The sequence below is a fragment of the Stegostoma tigrinum genome, chromosome 40 (genome assembly GCF_030684315.1).
Source record: "Stegostoma tigrinum isolate sSteTig4 chromosome 40, sSteTig4.hap1, whole genome shotgun sequence".
NCBI lineage: Eukaryota > Metazoa > Chordata > Chondrichthyes > Orectolobiformes > Stegostomatidae > Stegostoma > Stegostoma tigrinum.
Window position 1 is genome coordinate 13,827,672 of NC_081393.1, and position 21,824 is coordinate 13,849,495.

The following is a 21,824-nucleotide window of genomic DNA, read 5'->3' on the forward strand; positions in this document are numbered from 1 at the left end:
TTAACAGTTCAGCAATAATATCACTAGACCATCACCTCACTTTCAAAAGGGCTGAAGTAAAAAATTTGAGACTGATAGTGAAAATGGGTGGAGTGACTGGAATTGTTCTTGACCTGACTATTCAGATCTCTAATAGAAGTGGAGTGTTTTAGGCTGACTGAATCCCAGCTCAGATCAGGCTAAATCTTGGGGTCTGGCCACTTTTGGGGAAACTTTGATTTGCTTCAGCCCTTCAAGTATAAATAACTGAAAATCTAACTCGTGAGCTTTCAGTGTTGGTGGTTTAACTCGAGGGTCACCACGCCTCAGGTGGGGGGAGACTTTGAGGAAGAAAGTTCTTCATGGTAACGTCAGCTGGTGGGGGACTTGAACCCAGCATTTTGGCACTACTCCGTATTGCAAAATTAAACCTCAAGCACATTGAATTGGCTCCAAAGCACTTTGAGATATCCGAAATGGTCATAAAAGACTCTACATAAATGCAAGTCGTTCTTTTTCAGCTTCTTTTGGAGTTTGGGTTACGACAAGAGATACGTAGACAAAACCAGCCCAGTTCTCCACCCCCCCCCCCCCCACTGCATCACAAAACCAGCCCAGTTCGTCCCCTCCCCCCACTGCATCCCAAAACCAGCCCAGCCTGCCTCTGCTTCCCTAACCTGTTCTTCCTATCACCCATCCCGTCCTCCCACCTCAAGCTGCACCTCTATTTCCTACCTACCACCTCATCCCACCTCCTTGACCTGTCCATCTTCCATGGACTGACCTATCCCCTCCCTACCTGCTCACCTATACTCTCCTCTCTACCTCCTCTCCACCCCAACTTTCAGTTCACCTGGGCCATCTCCAGCACATCCCTCACCTTCCTGAACCTCTCAGTCTCCATCTCAGGCAACCAGCTTGTAACTGATGTCCATTTCAAGCCCACCAACTCCCACAGCTACCTAGAATACACCTCCTCCCACCCAACCTCCTGCAAAAATTCCATCCCCTATTCCCAATTCCTCCGCCTCCGCCGCATCTGCTCCCACGATAAGACATTCCACTCCCGCACATCCCAGATGTCCAAGTTCTTCAAGGACCGCAACTTTCCCCCCACAGTGATCGAGAACGTCCTTAACCGCGTCTCCTGCATTTCCCGCAACACATCCCTCACACCCCGCCCCCGCCACAACCGCCCAAAGAGGATCCCCCTCGTTCTCACACACCACTCCACCAACCTCCAGATACAACGCATCATCCTCCGACACTTCCGCCATCTACAATCCGACCCCACCACCCAAGACATTTTTCCATCCCCACCCCTGTCTGCTTTCTGGAGAGACCACTCTCTCCGTGACTCCCTAGTTCGCTCCACACTGCCCTCCAACCCCACCACACCCGGCACCTTCCCCTGCAACCGCAGGAAATGCTACACTTGCCCCCACACCTCCTCCCTCACCCCTATCCCAGGCCCCAAGATGACATTCCACATTAAGCAGAGGTTCACCTGCACATCTCCCAATGTGGTATACTGCATCCACTGTACCCGGTGTGGCTTCCTCTACATTGGGGAAACCAAGTGGAGGCTTGGGGACCGCTTTGCAGAACAACCTCCGCTCAGTTCGCAACAAACAACTGCACCTCCCAGTCGCAAACCATTTCCACTCCCCCTCCCATTCTTTAGATGACATGTCCATCATGGGCCTCCTGCAGTGCCACAATGATGCCACCTGAAGGTTGCAGGAACAGCAACTCATATTCCGCCTGGGAACCCTGCAGCCTAATGGTATCAATGTGGACTTCACCAGTTTCAAAATCTTCCCTTCCCCCACCGCATCCCTAAACCAGCCCAGTTCGTCCCCTCCCCCCACTGCACCACACAACCAGCCCAGCTCTTCCCCTCCACCCACTGCATCCCAAAACCAACCTGTCTCTGCCTCCCTAACCGGTTCTTCCTCTCACCCATCCCTTCCTCCCACCCCAAGCCGCACCTCCATCTCCTACCTACTAACCTCATCCCACCTCCTTGACCTGTCCATCTTCCCTGGACTGACCTATCCCCTCCCTACCTCCCCACCTATACTCTCCTCTCCACCTATCTTCTTTTCTCTCCATCTTCGGTCCGCCTCCCCCTCTCTCCCTATTTATTCCAGTTCCCTCTCCCCATCCCCCTCTCTGATGAAGGGTCTAGGCCCGAAACGTCAGTTTTTGTGCTCCTGAGATGCTGCTTGGCCTGCTGTGTTCATCCAGCCTCACATTTTATTATCTTGGATTCTCCAGCATCTGCAGTTCCCACTATCTCTCTCTACCTATCTTGTTTTCTCTCCATCCTCGGTCCACCTCCCCCTCTCTCCTTATTTATTCCAGTGCCCTCTTCCCATTCCCCTCTCTGATGAAGGGTCTAGGCCCGAAACGCCAGCTTTCCTGCTCCTGAGATGCTGCTTGGCCTGCTGTGTTCATCCAGCTCCACACTTTGTTATCTTGGATTCTCCAGCATCTGCAGTTTCCATTATCACTGATACCTAGACATGCCCCTGTGTTTGTATAATCCATCTCAAATCACTTTAATTAATGATGTGTTTTAACTTTGTGGAAAATTCAATTTTGAATATTTCAGTGCTCTAAGTATCAATAACTGCTCATGGGTGTTGGGAATCTGTAACATCTTTTTGAAATGAAACACAACTCTTTAAAAAAAAAGGCCTATTCTTGCTTGAGCATAGATAAAGCTGTTAAGTTTTGATTCTTACTTTTTGTGAAGAACAGCTGCCTTTTGAAACCAATCCCAAAAGTCTGTGTGTCTGAAACAAATCATTTCTGGTTCTGACATGGACAGATTAAATCCTGCTAAATGACACATTCAGAAAGAGCACACAAAATCCGAGTTGATTGTAAGTGAGAATTAAATTGTGTCTCAAGGCATCATGCATAAAATCAAACATAACATTCCAGCACCAAATATCTCTACTGCTGTATAATTGGAAATAATTTTCAAACCTCATTTATGTGCTGTTTCGTGGCCCAAATGCTTTGTTGATTCTGATTCTCCTGTTGGCACTGATAACCCAGTTTATTTGGTTCTGACCTATGTATTATTCTAATTATTCTGATCCCAGACAATGTTAGCTGATTATTTGACTAATACAGACATCAGCGTCAAGTTGGTACCTGCCCTGATTGTTGATGCACCTGTCTGTAGGTTTTGAACTGGAGCAGAAACCTTCAGCTCATGTGGGGATGGGATATAAAAAATACAGATGAGCCCATAAGGTAAACTGGAATGCTGCTGTGACTACAGTCATCTTGTGTTAATTTTTAACGAAGAAGCTGGAACTTGAATCGCTCAGAACATGTTGTTCTGCCACTTTACCATCACGTAGTGTCATAACAAATGCAGTTTCACTGTGGCTGAGAAGTCAGAGTGCGCAACTTTCATTATAGTCGCTCATTGTTAAATCATAGACTGGTATCGTGTAGAAGGAGCCATTTGGCTCATCATGACCCTGTTAGCTCTTTAAAAAGAGCTCTCTAATTAAACTCACTTTGCCACTCTTTTCCAAATGCACCGCCGTTCTTCTCCCTTCAAGCATTTCTTCAGTTTCCTTTTGAATGTCATGAATGAATTTGCTTGTATAATCTTTTCAGGCAACATGTTCCGAATTGCAAATCTCTGCATTAAAGAATATTTCCTTGTGTCACCTCTGGATTTCATGCCAGCCATCTTCAATCTGTGTCTTCCAGTTACAAGCTCTTTGTGCAGTTTCTCTGTACTTACTTTGCCAAAAGTGTTCATGATATTAAACAAGTCTGTGAGCTTTCTTTCTTTGGGAGAGAATAATCTCTGTTCCCCACTCTTCTCCACAGATTAAAACCTTTGTACTTGAATCCCTTCTGCACCTTCTCTTAGGTCCTGACATCCTCCCTCAAGCTGAAATTCAGCAATGAGGTCCATTTGAGCCTTTACCAGTGTTTATTTCTTTAAATGGCAGAACATCCTTGCTTGTGAACTCCACACTGCATTAAAATATCAGTCCGGAATTGTTCTGCTACCTTCAGCGATTTCTGGGCCTCCCTGTTCCTTCATGCTCAACTGTACCATTGAGTTTATTTTGATTCTCCTCACATTTCCAGCAAAATGTGTCGTCGCATTTTATATCATTAGATATCATTAAATATTACCACGTTAACCATATCTTCCTCGAGTCTGTGACTCTCCTCTTTTATTCATAACATTCCTGAGCTTTGTACCATAACTTGATTTTTGAAATGATGCCCTGTGTAGTCAAGTTCATGGAATTAAACGTTATCAAAAAGTTGCATTTGGAATATTATGAGCAGTTTTGAGCCCCATATTTAAGAAATGATGTGCTGGCCTTGGACAGGGTCCAGAGGAGGTTCACAACAATGTTCCTGGGAATGAAGGGCTTATCACGCGTGAGGAGTGGTTGAGGACTGTACCTGATGGAGTTTAGAAGAATGAGAGGGGATCTGATTGAAAATTACGGAATACTGAGAGGCCTGAATAGAGTGGACATGGAAAAGATTTTTCCACTCGTGGGAGAGACAAGGATCAGGGCACAGTCTCAGTGTGAAGGGACAATGCTTTAGAACTGAGATGAGGAGGAATTTCTTCAACCACTGGAGAGTGATTCTGTGGAACTCATTGCAGCAGAGAGCTGTGAAGGCCAAATCAGTGAGTGTACTTAAGACGGAGTTAGATAGGTTCTTGATTAGTGAGGGGTCAAGGGTTAAAAGGGACAAAGCAGGAGGATGGGTATGAGAAGCATATCAGCCATGATTAAATGTTAGAGGAACCTCAATGGGCCAAATGGCCTAATTTTGCTCCAAATTCATATGGTCTTATTGCCCATTTGTCCCAAAAATAGCCCTGAGGATCTATGTCCTTTCAGTCAGAACAACAGTTATTCTCAGTCAGTTATCTATGAATTATTGCCAACTGATGTATTGTGTGATACTTCATAAAAAGCCTTTGAAATTGCACGTACATATCAATGACATGACTCTATTGTATCTGTTCCACTATTGTGTGAAATAACAGAACTTAGTTAATCAAATGTTATTTGCCTTTTCCTTCCACTGACATTTGGCTGACGGACCATCATTGCTTGGTTTAACCCTGTCATAAACTGGGTGCAACTTTTTTGCAGTTTTTCTCTCTGCTGACACCAGGCCATAATATCTCAGGAGGATTTGAGCTTTGTGTCCAAACTTGCTTCAATCTCCAACCTTTACTTCCCTGAGTAATCTTGGATAAACTTCATCGGAACTAAATGGTGTTAATTTTGTGTTAAAACTATTGTCAACCTTTTAACTGTACCACTTTATCCGGTTTCCTCCTCCCCATCTTTCCCCTTGCTTTCCTGTGACATTGGCAACATCCTGTTCTCAAGTGAAGATACATGTAACGTATCGTGCCTTTTGAAATTACACATACACATTGATGATATGACTGTATTGTATCTGGTCCATTACTGTGTGAAATAGTGAAACTTAGTCAATCAAATGTTATTTGCCTTTAATAAATCCATGCTGACTTCATTCGGTTAATAAATGAAGTCACTAGTGGGAACTCATGTCTGCATCCAGGCTGCCTACTCCACAAGGATAACTTCTTTCTGATTCCACTCGTTTAGTATTCTTTTACAATGTTAACATGTATAAATTTTGACACTGTGAACTGAAAATTTATTCACAAACACCTATTTTCTTGTTCAGATCACTGCACTGTCTCTATTCAACCAGTTCTCAGCTGATTTATGGACCTTAAGGTAATCATAAGCTATATTTAACTTTTTCATTTTTCTGAGAATTCCAGCTAATGATGCTGTATCTTTCCCCTAAATGTCCATTCAATGCCTGAACCTCCTCCTGAGACCATAAGACTGCAGGAAAGAGGAACAGGAGACAGCCATTCAGCCCCTAGAGCCTGCTCGGCCATTCAAAAGGGTCATGGGTGTCTGACATTTCTCACGTCTACTGTCCTGTTCTTTCCCCAGAACCCTTGACTCCCTGACTGATCACGAATCTCTTCATCTCAGCCTTAAACATACTCTGCCATGACAGCTGTCTGTGGCAATGTGTTCTCTTCGAAGGCAGTCTGTTGTTCTGCCTCAGTGATCTGAGTTGATCTCTCTGATCTCTTCTCCAGCTTTCTCAGCGTAGTGCGTGGATTGAGTTTTCCCTGGAGACCCTAACGCTGCTCGAAGCAGAATATGTTGGCCAGAATTGTTTTTGGGATGCTGTTCCTATTGAGTCTATTTCCACTGAAGCACTAAACTCCTGATATATCTTGGATTGGAGGGGGGAGCTGCATGCCTTTAAGTGGTGGGTGTAGATCGAGAGTGGAGAAGACCGTGCACACATCTACAAGTGGAGAGTCTGTGCAACTCTGATTTGATGGATAAAAATATGACAGATTGAGAACTGCCTAACTTCTTAGAACCATATTAGGGAAGAGCCCCTTCTGACCATTGGATTGAGGAGTCTTTCATCTCAGCCTATGGGACTGAATATGAACATTGACATCCAGATCCAAAAGGTCAGGGTCTACACATTGTGGTGGCTCCCAGTGTTGAAATGTAAAACTTTCCATCATGTTTGGTTTTTTAACCAGGCAGTGTGGGACAGGGGGCTATCAGGAGAGCAAATGAGATGATTCGAAAGGATGGCATTATGAAATAATGTAAAACTTCTTAAAATCTTCCTGAATTATGCCTCAACAAGAAGAGATAATATCAAAGGTTGGAAAGTCCTGTTAGAGAGAGAAGGGAAAATGCTTCCAATTATTACACTTGTACTCTTAATGGGCCTGGGATGGAATGAATTGTGCAGTGATGAGCAACATTGTGCTGTAAATTGAAATAGAGCAACCATAAAGCAGTGCATCAGAGTTTGATGATCAAACTCCACAAAGCATTTGTAGAATATGCATAAAGCAGCACATAGTGTTCAGCAGATTCTGTCCCACAGTTAAATGCAATTACAGTTTCATTGTTAGCTATTCGTGAGTTATATTGGAAGTTGAATTGCCTTTTCACATTGATATTGAACTACGGCTACTGGTGGCATATTCGGATGTAAACAAAATCAACTCCACATCTGCAAAAGTGTCAGGACCCTGCTTTTTATGGGATGCAAGAAATGCTCCAGGCAATTTCCGTAAAACTGGCTTTCGATGTCCTACCAGGGAATAAGTGGCAGCCACCGTTAGTGAATTCTGATCCTTTTGCATTGTGCTGCATGTTGACCAGTGAGAGGAGCAGTTCTTCAGAAGGGTAAAGAAAAGTAGATGATGACAATGATTGCAAGGATGAATTCAGTATCACTTCTCCCAAAGAGAAATGAGTGACTGTGTGTCATATCTCATCTGTGTAGGTGAAAAATTACTTTCTGCTGTTAATGCTCTCAAGAGTAGATGCAACTTGGTGGGAAAATTTTGAAGCAGAGCAGCCTGTCTCCTGTGTCATCTTCAACACTGACTCCTCAATAGACATCACTAAATCAGATCATCAGCCTATTTATCTCATTCCTGCTCAAGAGACCTTGCCAAGTGCAAATTGACTGCTGTGTTTCTGATTTTACTGCAGTGACCAACTTTCGAAAGCACTTAATAAAAACTGAAAGAACTGGAGATTCTGGAAATCAAAGCTGTAATTGAACCCAGGTCCCTGGTGCTGTGAAGCAGCAGTCCTAACCACTGAGCCACCAAAATTGCTGGAAAAGCTTAGCAGGTCTGGCAGTACCTGTGGAGAGAAATCAGAGTTCATGTTTCAGGTTCGTTGACCTTTCTTCAGAACTGACATTTTTCTAGCTGCCATCGGCGCTGAGGAAGGGTCACGGGACCTGAAATGTTCATTCTGATCTCTGTCCACAGATGCTGTCAGACCTTCTGAACTTTTCCAGCAATTTCTGCTATTGTTTCAAAAATATTTTATTGGCTGTAAAATGCTTAGAAATGTCCAGACATTGTGGCAGGTGCTCCATGAGTGCAAGTCTATCCATTGGAGCGCAGTGTAAAATGTAAAATGGGAGGGTGCCATTCAGAGGTGGAGTCCTGTTTAATGTGTCCTCAATGTGCAATATTACTGACTCCAATCTGTAATACATTGCTGCAAAAATGGCTGTTGACTGCAGCTCAGTATCATCGTGCCATTTGTCGATGACTCCTGTGATTGATTTCATAGTGAAAAGAATTATCCCTCAGTCTTCCAATGTCAGCTCTCACTGAAGTCAGTTAGGTATTTGACTGAGGCCTTTTGGAAAGACACTGACACCAGGTCCTCAAGTTCTGATTGCTTTCTATACATTTTCAGATCAATATCTGACATAATAATTGAGTAGTACCATATTGAATGGTTTATTAAAGTGATTGGAGTTGTCCAAATTCAAAACTCTTTTTTCTGACAGTTTATGTTTGGCAACAAACACATGGTCTGCATGTAATAAGGGTTCTGCCTGTGGGCCATTACAGCAGGGGATTTTTTTAACCTATTGGTTTTGGTGCTGTTAATCCAGAGATCCTGATAATATTCTGGGGACCTGCGTTCACATCCCACCAAAGCAAGTGGTGGAATTCAAATTCAATAGAAAAAAATCTGGCCGACATTTGACTTCAGACCCAAAGTAATGTGGTTGACTCTCAACTGCCCCCTGGGTAATTAGGGATGGGCATTAAATGCTGGTCTAGTCAGTGATGTCCCCATCCCATGAATGAATGAAAAACAAGTAAAGGCCAAGACTTTGCAGAAGGTAACATAAGCTACTGCAGTAGCCCGTAATTCTGGCTTGCAAGTCAACAATAGCACTGGTCTGAAGCATCATATCAGACAACCTAATGCCAATTCTGTTAGGGAAGCAGTAATGTGAAATCTGAGCAATGGAACAGGGACACAATGGTAACACCATTACGCAGCAACGTACACATTTAACATTGAGTTGAATGGTTTTAATGTAGGAAAAGTGGCAGCCAATTTACACATAGCAAGATCCTACACGCAGAAATGAGGTAAGTTTTTTATGGTCAGAAATAATGGGAACTGCAGATGCTGGAGAATCCAGGATAACAAAGTGTGAAGCTGGATGAACACAGCAGGCCAAGCAGCATCTCAGGAGCACAAAAGCTGACGTTTTGGGCCTAGACCCTTCATCACAGAGAGGGATGGGGAGAGGGAACTGGAATAAATAGGGAGGGGGGGCGGCGGGCCGAAGATGGAGAGAAAAGAAGAGAGGTGGAGAGGAGAGTATAGGTGGGGAGGGAGGGCGGGGATAGGTCAGTCTGGGGAGGACGGACAGGTCAAGGAGGCGGGATGAGGTTAGTAGGTAGGAGATGGAGGTGCGGCTTGAGGTGGGAGGAGGGGACAGGTGAGAGGAAGAACAGGTTAGGGAGCCGGGGACAAACTGGGCTGGTTTTGGGATGCAGTGGTTGGAGGGGACGAGGTGGGTTGGTTGTGGGATGCAGTGGGGGAAGGAGACAAACTGGGCTGGTTTTGGGATGCGATGGGGGAAGGGGAGATTTTGAAGCTTGTTTAGTCCACATTGATACCATTGGGCTGCAGGGTTCCCAAGCGGAATATGAGTTGCTGTTCCTGCAACCTTCGGGTGGCATTGTGGCACTGCAGGAGGCCCATGATGGACATGTCGTCTAAGGAATGGGAGGGGGAGTTGAAATGGTTCACAACTGGGAGGTGCAGTTGTTTATTGCGAACCGATGCCAATGTGGTATACTGTATCCACTGTACCTGGTGTGGCTTCCTCTACATTGGGGAAACCAAGCGGAGGCTTGGGGACTGCTTTGCAGAACACTTCCGCTCGGTTCGCAATAAACAACTGCACCTCCTAGTCGCGCGCCATTTTCACTACTCCTCCCATTCCTCAGATGACATGCCCATCCTGGGCCTCCTGCAGTGCCACAATGATGCCACCCGAAGGTTGCAGGAACAGCAACTCATATTCCGCTTGGGAGCCCTGCAGCCCAATGGTATCAATGTGGATTTCACCAGCTTCAAAATCTCCCCTCCCCCCACTGCATCCCAAAACCAGCCCAGCTCGTCCCCTCACCCCACTGCATCCCAAATCCAGCCCAACTTGACCCCGCCTCCCTAACCTGTTCTTCCTCTCACCTATCCCCTCCTCCCACCTCAAGCCACACCTCCATTTCCTACCTACTAACCTCATCCCGCCTCTTTGACCTGTCCATCCTCCCTAGACTGACCTATCCCCTCCCTACCTCCCCACCTACACTCTCTCCACCTATCTTCTTTACTCTCCATCTTCGGTCCGCCTCCCCCTCTCTCCCTATTTATTCCAGTTCCCTCTCCCCATCGCCCTCTCTGATGAAGGGTCTCGGCCCAAAACGTCAGTTTTTGTGCTCCTGAGATGCTGCTTGGCCTGCTGTGTTCATCCAGCTTCACACTTTGCTATCTAATTTTTTTTATGGGATAGTTTAATGTCTCAGCCAGAAGACAGAACATTTGATGGTGCACCATCACATCCACACAACAATATACTTTTGAGCTGACATTTAAGTCAACAGTGTGGACTTAAGAGATAAGCATGCGAACATGGAACTATGATTGACAGATTGGACAAAGACACAATAAGAATCTCATCACATGTCACTGATGTGAAACAGCTTTCCACATTACCAGTCTGTTCTTACTGGAGAAAATGCTTTATGAGGAAACAAGCAACAAATGGAGAACTGATTTCCTGAGCAAGAAAGTCTTTTAGCAATGAGGTTTGCAACACCTTGAGCTGTAATGCCATTTAGAATAAAAGCTCAAGAAAGTTTCCTGCCTTTCATTAAACTTTCATTTTCAATCCTGTCATCTTTCACTGACACTCAAGGCCATCTCCTATGATGATAATGCACCATAGTTCCTTTCACAGAATTTACCAAATAGCTAGTGATTGTGCTTCTTATTTATTCTGTGATTCAGAATCTGGAACATATTGCTCCTATTTTATTCAAAGGCCCAGTCACACGTCAAGGCTGCGGTCTCAGCATGAAAGAAAAAGTTTCAGTGGCTCTACAGTTTTCAATTTGCCACTTCTGAGCAACTTCAGAGAATAGAGTAAGGCGATTAGGATTGAGGTCAGTAAAAGGTAAATTTCACACCATAATCAGCAAGCTTCTCATCACACTGACAGGACATTACGAACTAAGGTGGGATCGGTTCTATCACCTATTTATTGACTAACGTCAGAAGGAAATGAACATTGAGGCAGATGAATAAAGGGCAGCATTTTTGATGTCATATTTTGAGTCAGTGTTGAAATGACCTTATGGAATGAAAAAAGATTGGAGGAACATCACAGAGAATGATAAACACCAATCTCCAAGGTATCTGTCTGTGATCTGCCGAAGCTCAAACACCCAATTAAGGAAGTATCATGGACCCTTGACTTTACTGTGTCCTAATGCTGATGTGTTGGGAGGCTCTGTGAAGATCCCAATGTCTGGGCCAGAAGTTCCCAATTCAAGTACTTCCTCAGGCTTAACAGCAATAGAAGGTGTCTCATCATGCAGCCAAACTTATCAATCTGTAGTTCCGTCCGTGAACCTCTCCATTGTGGCAAGAGTGGGTGAGTTTCCTGATCAGCTGGAGCCATAGGTTCATTCTAAACTTTCTCTATTGAACATAAGTTTGTTATTAATTTGTTATTATTACTTGAAGTGAGCTTTCTGCTTTAGTATTGAGTGGGTGTTCAGATAAGTGGGGTATGGATGCTAGGGCAGTTGCTTGCTCCTCCTGCAAAATGTGGCAGTTGGGAGATGTGGCACACGTCTCCGCTGGCTACATCTGCGGGAAGTGCACCCAGCTACAGCTCCTTGAAAACCGTGTTAGGGAAATGGAGCTGGAGCTGGATGAACTACGGATCATTCGGGAGGCAGAGGGGGTAATTGAGAGGAGTTATCGGGAGTTGGTCACTCCTAAGGCTCAGGACGAGGATAGATGGGTTACAGTTAGGGGGAGGAAAGGGGACAGACAGACAGTGCAGAGATCCCCTGTGGGCATTCCCCTCAGCAATAAGTATACCGTTTTGGATACTGCTGGGGGGGTTGACCTACCAGAGGAAAGCCATAGTAGTCAGTTCTCTGGCACTGAGCCTGACACTGTGGCAAAGAAGGGAAGGGGGCAGAATAGAAAAGTACTCGTGGTAGGGGACTCGATAGTTAGGGGAATCGACAGGAGATTTTGTGGGCAAGATCGGGATTCCCGGAAGGTATGTTGCCTCCCTGGTGCCAGGGTCCGGGACGTCTCCGATCGGGTGTATAAAGTTCTGAAAGGGGAGGGTGAACAGCCAGAAATCGTGTTACATATTGGCACAAATGATATAGCCAGAAATAGGTTTGAGGATATAAAAAGTGATTTCAGGGAGTTAGGATGGAAGCTGCAGAGCAGGACGAACAGAGTAGTGTTCTCTGGTTTACTACCGGTGCCACGAGATAGCGAGGTGAGGAACAGGGAGCGGGCGCAGCTGAACACGTGGCTACGCAGCTGGTGTAGGAGGGAGGGTTTCAGATATGTTGATAATTGGGATGCCTTCTGGGGAAGGTGGGACCTGTACAAGAAGGACGGGTTGCATCTGAACTGGAAGGGGACCAATGTCCTGGGTGGAAGGTTTGCTCGAGTAGTTCGAGAGGGTTTAAACTAGTATGGCAGGGGGGTGGGAACCTGAGCTGTATACCAGAGGTGAGCGTTGATGCAGGTGAGGCAGTAGCAAGAGGTAGACCAGCTAGTGGGAAGGATTTTCCTGGGAAGGAACCAAGGGATCGGTTAAAGTGTGTTTGCTTTAATGCAAGGAGTATCAGGAATAAAAGTGATGAACTTAGAGCATGGATCAGTACCTGGTGCTATGATGTTGTGGCCATAACAGAGACATGGGTTTCTCATGGGCTGGAATGGTTGCTGGATATTCCAGGGTTTAGAACATTTAAAAAGAATAGGGAGGGGGCAAAAAGAGGGGGGGGTGTAGCACTACTAATCAGAGAGGGTATCACAGCTACAGAAGCTTCCATTGTCGAGGAAGATCTGCCTACTGAGTCAGTATGGGTGGAAATTAGGAACAGCAAGGGAGTAGTCACCTCGTTAGGGGTTTACTACAGGCCCCCCAATAGCAGCAGGGAGATTGTAGAAAGCATAGGTCGACAGATTTTGGAAAAGTGTGGACGCAGTAGGGTTGTTGTAATGGGTGACTTTAACTTTCCTAATATTGATTGGAACCTCCTTCGAGCAGAAGATTTGAATGGAGCTGTTTTTGTAAGGTGTGTTCAGGAGGGTTTCCTAACGCAGTACGTTGACAGGCCGACGAGGGGAGAGGCCATTCTAGACTTGGTGCTCGGAAACGAGCCGGGGCAGGTATCAGATCTTGTGGTGGGAGAGCATTTTGGTGATAGTGACCATAACACTCTCTCATTCTACATAGCTATGGAGAAGGAGAGGATTAGGCAGAATGGGAGGATATTTAATTGGGGAAGAGGAAACTATGATGCGATTAGACACGAGTTAGGAAGCATGGACTGGGAGCAGTTGTTCCATGGTAAGGGAACTATAGACATGTGGAGATGGTTTAAGGAACAGTTGTTGGGAGTGATGAGTAAATATGTCCCTCTGAGACAGGCAAGACGGGGTAAGATAAAGGAACCTTGGATGACGAGAGCGGTGGAGCTTCTAGTGAAAAGGAAGAAGGTAGCTTACATAAGGTGGAGGAAGCTAGGGTCAAGTTCAGCTAGAGAGGATTACATGCAGGCAAGGAAGGAGCTCAAAAATGGTCTGAGGAGAGCCAGGAGGGGGCACGAGAAAGGCTTGGCAGAAGGAATCCGGGAAAACACAAAGGCATTTTACACTTACGTGAGGAATAAGAGAATGGTCAAAGAAAGAGTAGGGCCGATCAGGGATAGCATAGGGAACTTGTGTGTGGAGCCTGAGGAGGTAGGGGAAGCCCTAAATGAGTTTTTTGCTTCTGTCTTTACGAAAGAAACGACCTGTGTAGTGAATGAAACCTTTGAAGAGCAGGTGTGCATGCTGGAATGGATAGAGATAGAGGAAGCTGATGTACTGAAAATTTTGTCAAACATTAAGATTGACAAGTCGCTAGGCCCGGATCAGATTTGTCCTCGGCTGCTTTGGGAAGCGAGAAATGCAATTGCTTCGCCACTTGCGAAGATCTTTGCATCCTCGCTCTCCACTGGAGTCGTACCTGAGGACTGGAGAGAGGCAAATGTAATTCCTCTCTTCAAGAAAGGAAATAGGGAAATCCCCGGCAATTATAGACCGGTAAGTCTCACGTCTGTCGTCTGCAAGGTGTTAGAAAGGATTCTGAGGGATAAGATTTATGACCATCTGGAAGAGCATGGCTTGATCAAATACAGTCAACACGGCTTTGTGAGGGGTAGGTCATGCCTTACAAACCTTATCGAGTTTTTTGAGGATGTGACTAGTAAGGTTGATGAGGGTCAAGCTGTGGATGTGGTGTATATGGACTTCAGTAAGGCATTTGATAAGGTTCCCCATGGAAGGCTCATTCAGAAGGTCAGGAGGAATGGGATACAGGGGAACTTAGCTGCTTGGATACAGAATTGGCTGGCCAACAGAAGACAGCGAGTGGTAGTAGAAGGAAAATATTCTGCCTGGAAGTCAGTGGTGAGTGGGGTTCCACAGGGCTCTGTCCTTGGGCCTCTACTGTTTGTAATTTTTATTAATGACTTGGACGAGGGAATTGAAGGATGGGTCAGCAAGTTTGCAGACGACACAAAGGTCGGAGGTGTCGTTGACAGTGTAGAGGGCTGTTGTAGGCTGCAGCGGGACATTGACAGGATGCAGAGATGGGCTGAGAGGTGGCAGATGGAGTTCAACCTGGATAAATGCGAGGTGATGCATTTTGGAAGGTCGAATTTGAAAGCTGAGTACAGGATTAAGGATAGGATTCTTGGCAGCGTGGAGGAACAGAGGGATCTTGGTGTGCAGATACATAGATCCCTTAAAATGGCCACCCAAGTGGACAGGGTTGTTAAGAAAGCATATGGTGTTTTGGCTTTCATTAACAGGGGGATTGAGTTTAAGAGTCGTGAGATCTTGTTGCAGCTCTATAAAACTTTGGTTAGACCGCACTTGGAATACTGCGTCCAGTTCTGGGCGCCCTATTATAGGAAAGATGTGGATGCTTTGGAGAGGGTTCAGAGGAGGTTTACCAGGATGCTGCCTGGACTGGAGGGCTTATCTTATGAAGAGAGGTTGACTGAGCTCGGTCTCTTTTCATTGGAGAAAAGGAGGAGGAGAGGGGACCTAATTGAGGTATACAAGATAATGAGAGGCATAGATAGAGTCGATAGCCAGAGACTATTTCCCAGGGCAGAAATGGCTAGCACGAGGGGTCATAGTTTTAAGCTGGTTGGTGGAAAGTATAGAGGGGATGTCAGAGGCAGGTTCTTTACGCAGAGAGTTGTGAGAGCATGGAATGCGTTGCCAGCAGCAGTTGTGGAAGCAAGGTCATTGGGGTCATTTAAGAGACTGCTGGACATGCATATGGTCACAGAAATTTGAGGGTGCATCCATGAGGATCAATGGTCGGCACAACATTGTGGGCTGAAGGGCCTGTTCTGTGCTGTACTGTTCTATGTTCTATGTTCTATATGGGAGCTGAAGCCTCCCTCTGGTAGAAAACTCTAAATAGCTTTCCATCAGCAAGTGCCATCCTGATGGTGATGAATTTGACATGTTCAGTCTTGAGGTTTTGGGATGGAGAGCGGAAGTAAACTACACTACATTTCAGTAGGTGCTTTTTTAACAGATTGCAGGATTATCTGCAGGTGTTCTTCTGACAGTCACTCATAAAACTGGAGGAATGGCTGCAGAAAGAACAATCAATGGTTCTTCCACATCATTTCATCTGTCTTTTCAAATTTCACGCCCAGCAGTGTTGGATGGGGACAGTTTAGAGGACACTTTACTCTGTATCCAACTCTGTGCTGTAAATGTCCTGGGAAGGTTTATTGGGATCCGTGTGGAGGGATCTTTACTCTGTATCTAACTTGATGCTGTACCTGTCCTGGGAGAGTTTGACTGGGGCCATGTAGAGGGAGCTTTAGCTTATGTCTAACTCCATGCTGTACTTGTTCTGGGAGAGTTTGATGGGGACAGTGTAGGAGAGGGTTTATTCTGCATCTAACTCCATTCTGTACCTGGCCTGGGAGCATTTGATGGGGACAATGTAGGAGGAGCTTTATTTTAAATTTAACTCCATGCTGTCCCTGTCCTGGGAGTGTTTGATGGAGACTGTATAAAAGGAGCTTTTCTCCTGTTGGATTTCAGTGAGCCAGCAAGCTGGAAAATATTTCAAATTTCTGTTCCTTGATCGACCTGAAGATTGTGCAATTATAGCATCATTAATAACACAAGTCCTATACCTGATTAAACACAAACGTTTTTTCACTCCCAAACACAACACTAACAACTCAAAGAAGAATATATTTCTGAAACTGATGTCTCTGCAGGGCTGTTCAATAATTTGAACCTTTTTCTTCCCAACAGTTTTCATGCTGTGGGGGAGATGACTACATGGACTGGGCTGTGAATCAATACCATGCTTGTGACGCACCTGGACCACTGGCCTGTGGAGCACCGTACACTTGCTGTGTGAGGAATCAGGTACGATTGAAATCCACAATGTCTGCAATGTGTATCCCGTTACCTGTTAAAACTGGCTTTCCTTTTTCATTTGGTGCTTCAACTTTGAGCTGTCAAGGTGCACTTTCACGGCCCCTGTAAGCTATTACCAACACTGAATTGGAGTGCGATGCACACAATATAGTTCTAGAAGCTATGTTTGGCTATCTGCTCAGTACAGTGTGGTGCAAAAAACAACAGGATACTGGAGAGTTTTCAGAGACTGTGTCAATTAACCTTGTACTTTGTGATGCCTTGCTTACAGGTCTCCTGGGTGTGAGCGTAAAAATTATGAGTTCAGTATCCAATCACTTTTCAATACCACAGTAGTTTGGAAAACTTATAGTTGGAGCTGTATAGGCCACAAGATTAATGGCCACTTGAAAAAATACACATTTTGCTCTTCCTTCGTTTTTTACTTAGTATCACAGTTCAGGAGAATCACTGAATGGCTCATTAAGACCAGAAAGTTTAACAAAGACATGCTCTATCCAAAGCATCTTAACTCAATAAATCTCACCTGTTGCTTCACTACATTTCATAGAATCCTTACACTGTGGAAGCAGGCTATTCTGCCCATTGAGTCCATACCACACCTCTGAACAGCCATAACCTATCCCTGCATTTCCCATGGCTAATCCATCTAGCCTGCACATCCCTGGACATTATGGATAATTTAGCATGTACAATCCACCTCATCTGCCCACTTTTGGACTGTGGGAGGAAACCGGAGCACCCGGAGGAAACCCACACAGAAATAGGGAGAATATGCAAATTCCATACAAACAGTCACCCAAAGCTGGAATTGAACCTGGGTCCATGAGACTGTGAGGCAGCAGTGCTAACCATTGAGCCACCAAAATTGCGGGGAAATCCCAGCAGGTCAGGCAGCATCTGCGGACAGAAATCAGAGTTAATGTTTTGGGCCCAGTGACCCGTAACTGGGTCATTTCATTTAACAATTGTTAATGGATCTGTTTACAATTCGGGAAACTGAGTATTCATAAGAATGAAGGTCATTGAAACATTTTATGTTTTGAACTCAAGTTATGTATCAGGGAGAATGAGCAGAATATTTGGTTGAATCCCCGATTAAATTGTACAAAAGGACTGCAAAAGTCTGCAAGAAGTACAACAGTATTTGTCCCATAAAGAGTTTATGTGTATTGAGACGATAGCAAACTCCAACCGGGGCTTGGTTCATGGTTACGCAGTTATAAGAGCTAAGTTCCTTCTCACAGTTGTTTAGTGTCAGCGTCAGAAATCACATGACACCAGGTTGCAGTCCAACGGGTTTATTTGAAAATACAAGCTTTTGGAGCCTCACTCCTTCAGGTGTTAGTGAGAGAGTTAGTATCAGACACAGAATTTATAAGTAAAAGATCAAAGAGTCACACCATTGATCAGGGATCCATTACTCAGAGCCTAACACCTTGTGCAATCAATACCTTCAAGCTGAATTTACCATTAGTGCTCCTCTTGAGATAAGTGCATGGAAACAGTTTGACTTCTAATTATGCAGCATGCATCATTAGTATGTCTTGCCCTCTTGTGAACTTTGATCTGGCATCTGTAGTGTAACTTCACAGTGGGTGATAGCAATTTGAGTGCCTGCTTTGCATTTTGATTAATTTTCTTCACCGTTGACCAAGAAAAATCTTGTTTGAGTTATGTGATGAAATTCGCCATTTGTTTTCCAGTCTACTTACAATTTTGAAGGCTCGTTGTCAATGACGTTTTTCTGATTATCTTTTGTCAGTGGATCTGAGCAAAGGCAATTACTTCAGAAGAGCAGGCACTCTTTGAATGTTCGACAAAACAATTTTCTTTGAAGGACTTCTCCAGCTTTTCACTGTTTTGAGCCATGAAGGGATTTGTTGAAGGAGTTTTATGCTTGACTGCAGTTGGCCCTTTGGGGAAGAGGTCTCAGTCACTGGTCAGAGTCTTCTTCACAGGGAGAAGTAGGCACCAAGAGGGTTTTCTCTGGTGTCCTGCATGCCCTTTAACTCAGACAGTGCTAAACAAAACAAGTTAAGGACAATATTCACAGAATCCTTGCAGTGTGGAAGCAGACCATTTGGTCCACACTGACCCTCTAAACACCATCCCAACCCCCCCACTCTATATTTCACATGGTAAATCCACCTAACCTACACAGCAGGGCAATTTAACATGGCTAATCCACTTAGCCTGGTCACTACGGGCAATTTAGCATGGCCAATCCACCCCAACCTGCTCATCTTTGGACTCTGTGAAGAAACTGGAACATTCAGAGGAACCGTACACAGACATGAAAAAAATGTGCAAACTCCACACAGACAGTAGCCCAAAGGTGCAATCAAACGTGGGTCTCTGGTGCTGTGAGGCAGCAGTGCTCACCACTGAGCCACCGTACTACCCACTGAGGAAGAAGAAAAAGCATTTTGAACATGGTTTCAGGAACCATCTTCCACTATATTTGACAAGGCTTCTTGTTGAAGACGAACAGTACACACCAGCATGATCAAAAGGAATGAATAGTTTATGTAAAGTAAGCTGTTATGCTTGCCTAATCAGATATTCAATGAATGTATCCACAATGGTGTACTGACTAGGACACAGTGAATCAAATGTGAGGTGTGTGAAAGCGCAAAAACAGTGAGTGTGTAGGTGTGAAAAGAGAAATGTGTGAAACAGTGATCTATGGAAATATGAAAAGCGAGCAATAGTAGAAATAACAGTGAATGTGTTGGATTGGCTGACTTGTAAATGTGTTTAGGGGCAGCTTCTCAGGTCAACAGCTGCAGACCTCAGTTTGTGGCAGTGCCAGTGAGGGTCACGTCCGGAAACTGAATATTTAGACAATGGAACAGAGGAAGTGCACTTTGCCATATGTCATAGGACATAAGATATAGGAGCAGAATTAGGTCATTTAGGCATTTAGTTTGCTTTGCCATTCGATCATGGCTGATATGTCTCCCAACCCCATTCTCTTGCCTTTTCCCCATAACCTTACAACCCCTTACTAATGAAGAACCTATATATCTCCATCTTAAATACACTCAATGACTTGGTCTTCACATTCATTCAATTCCACAGATTTACTACCCTTTGAGCAAAGAAATTCCTCCTCACCTCAGTTCTACAGGGCCCTCCCTGCACTCTTAGGCTGTCCCTTTGGGCCTGAGCCTCTCCTACCAGTGGAAATACCTTCTCCATATTCACTCTATCCAGGCTTTTCCGTATAAATTTTAATCAGATTTCTCCTCATCCTTCTGTACTCCATTGAGTACAGACCCAGAATCTTCAACTGCTCCTCATATGTCAAGCCGTTCAGCCCTGGGATTATTCTTACAAGCCTCCACTGGACCACTCCAAGGCCAGCACAACCTTTCTTAGGTCTGAGGCCAAAAACTGCTAACAATACTCCAAATTCTGTCTGCCCTGAGCCTTGTACAGCCTCACGTCCCTGCTGTTGCATTTTGGAACTCTTGAACTGAATACTAATATTACATCTGCTTTCCGAACTGCCAACTGAACCAGCATGTTAACCTTAAAAGAATCCGGAACTAAGACTCCCAAATTGCTTAGTGCTTCAGATTGTTTAAGCCTTTCCCTATTTAGAAAACAGTCTATGCTGCTTTTCTTCCTACCCAAGTGCATCCTACATTGTATTTCATCTGCCACTTCTTTGCCCACTCTCCCACCCTGCCTAAGTCCTTCTGCAGCCTCCCCTGCTTCCTCAACATTCCCTGTCCCTCCACCTGTCCTTGTGTCATTTGTAAACTTTGCAACAATGCCCTCAGTTCCTTTGCCCAGATTGTTAAAATATGAAGTGAATAGTTGTGGTTCCAACACCGACCCCTGCAGAACTCCACTAATCATCAACTGCCCCCCCTGTAAAAGCCCCTATTATCCCCACTCTCTGCCTTCTGCCAGTCAGCCAATCCAAGATCCATGCCAGTACCTTGCCCCTTACACCATGGGCTTTCTTATCGCAGCCTCCAATGTAGTGCGTTGATAAAGGAGATCTAAATAGATCACATCCACGGCTCTCCTTTGTCTAACTTGCTTGTTACTTCCTCAAAGGATTCTAACAGATTTGTCAGGCATGATTTCTCCTTGATAAAGCTGTGCTGACTCAGCCCTATTTTATCATGCTGTTCCAGGGGCTCTGTGATCTCATCCTTAATGGATTCTAAACCTACAGATAGCCGAGGTCAGGTTAGTAGGCCTGTAATTTCCCATCTTCTGCCTCCCTCTCTTCTTAACTGGAGGAAGAGGGTCTTGGGTTAAAGTTTGCAAGATGGACATGACTGTTGAATGTAGTGCGAATAACTGAGCAGGTTGCCTTCAAGCTGTAAATATCTGTTAAAGCTCCAGTGTGTTTGTGAGTTGAAGATTTTTATTATTGTATATGGACAGCACAGACATTTGTAAAAATTACTGGTGAGAAATTTATAAAGTGGCCCAAATTGAAGGATACTTGATCATGAACACACGAATATGACCCTATTTCTCGATATGAAATGTTGCTAAATTTCTCACTGCTGGTCTTCAAATCACAGCAGTCATCCTGCTTCTAACAACATCAGTAACATCATAACGATGTGTTCACTATGAAAACATTGATTTATAATGCTGTCATGTGAAAGATATGAATGACTGCCTGTGTGTAATGAAGCTGAAGCTAGATTACACGTTAGTTGCAATCTGAAAGCTGATTTGAAAGTGTTATTGAATTCACAAAGTAAGGGTTTGTGGCTTTGTGTTTTTTTTAAATATTACCTACAATTAGCTTTAAATATCCATTGAAGTGAAGGCTTACGCATTTTGAGACTTTCAGGCTCTTTTTGGCTCATTGCAAGCCATCTCATTACCTATCATCAATGCACTGCCTGTCCCATTTTGAAAGCAAACGTAAGAGGATCCACACAGATGTCATAGAACATAAAACATAGAACATTACAGCACAGTACAGGCCCTTCGGCCCTCGATGTTGTGCCGACCTGTCATACCGATCTCAAGCCCATCTAACCTACACTATTCTATACGCTTGTCCAATGATGACTTAAATGTACTTAAAGTTGGCGAATCTACTACCGTTGCAGGCAAAGCGTTCCATTCCCTTACTACTCTCTGAGTAAAGAAACTACCTCTGACATCTGTCCTATATCT

At 44.7% G+C, this 21,824-nt stretch overlaps 1 protein-coding gene across 3 annotated transcripts in view; it reads left to right on the forward strand.

Annotated features, from left to right (window-relative positions):
* Positions 1–21,824, forward strand: part of LOC125448044 (tetraspanin-15-like) — a 153,331-nt gene that overhangs the window by 78,129 nt on the left and 53,378 nt on the right. For all 3 annotated transcript variants that reach the window (XM_048522984.2, XM_048522985.1, XM_048522987.2), the window contains exon 5: positions 16,533–16,649. In XM_048522984.2, coding sequence (XP_048378941.1) covers positions 16,533–16,649 — 117 coding nt within the window. The remainder of the gene's footprint in view (positions 1–16,532; positions 16,650–21,824) is intronic.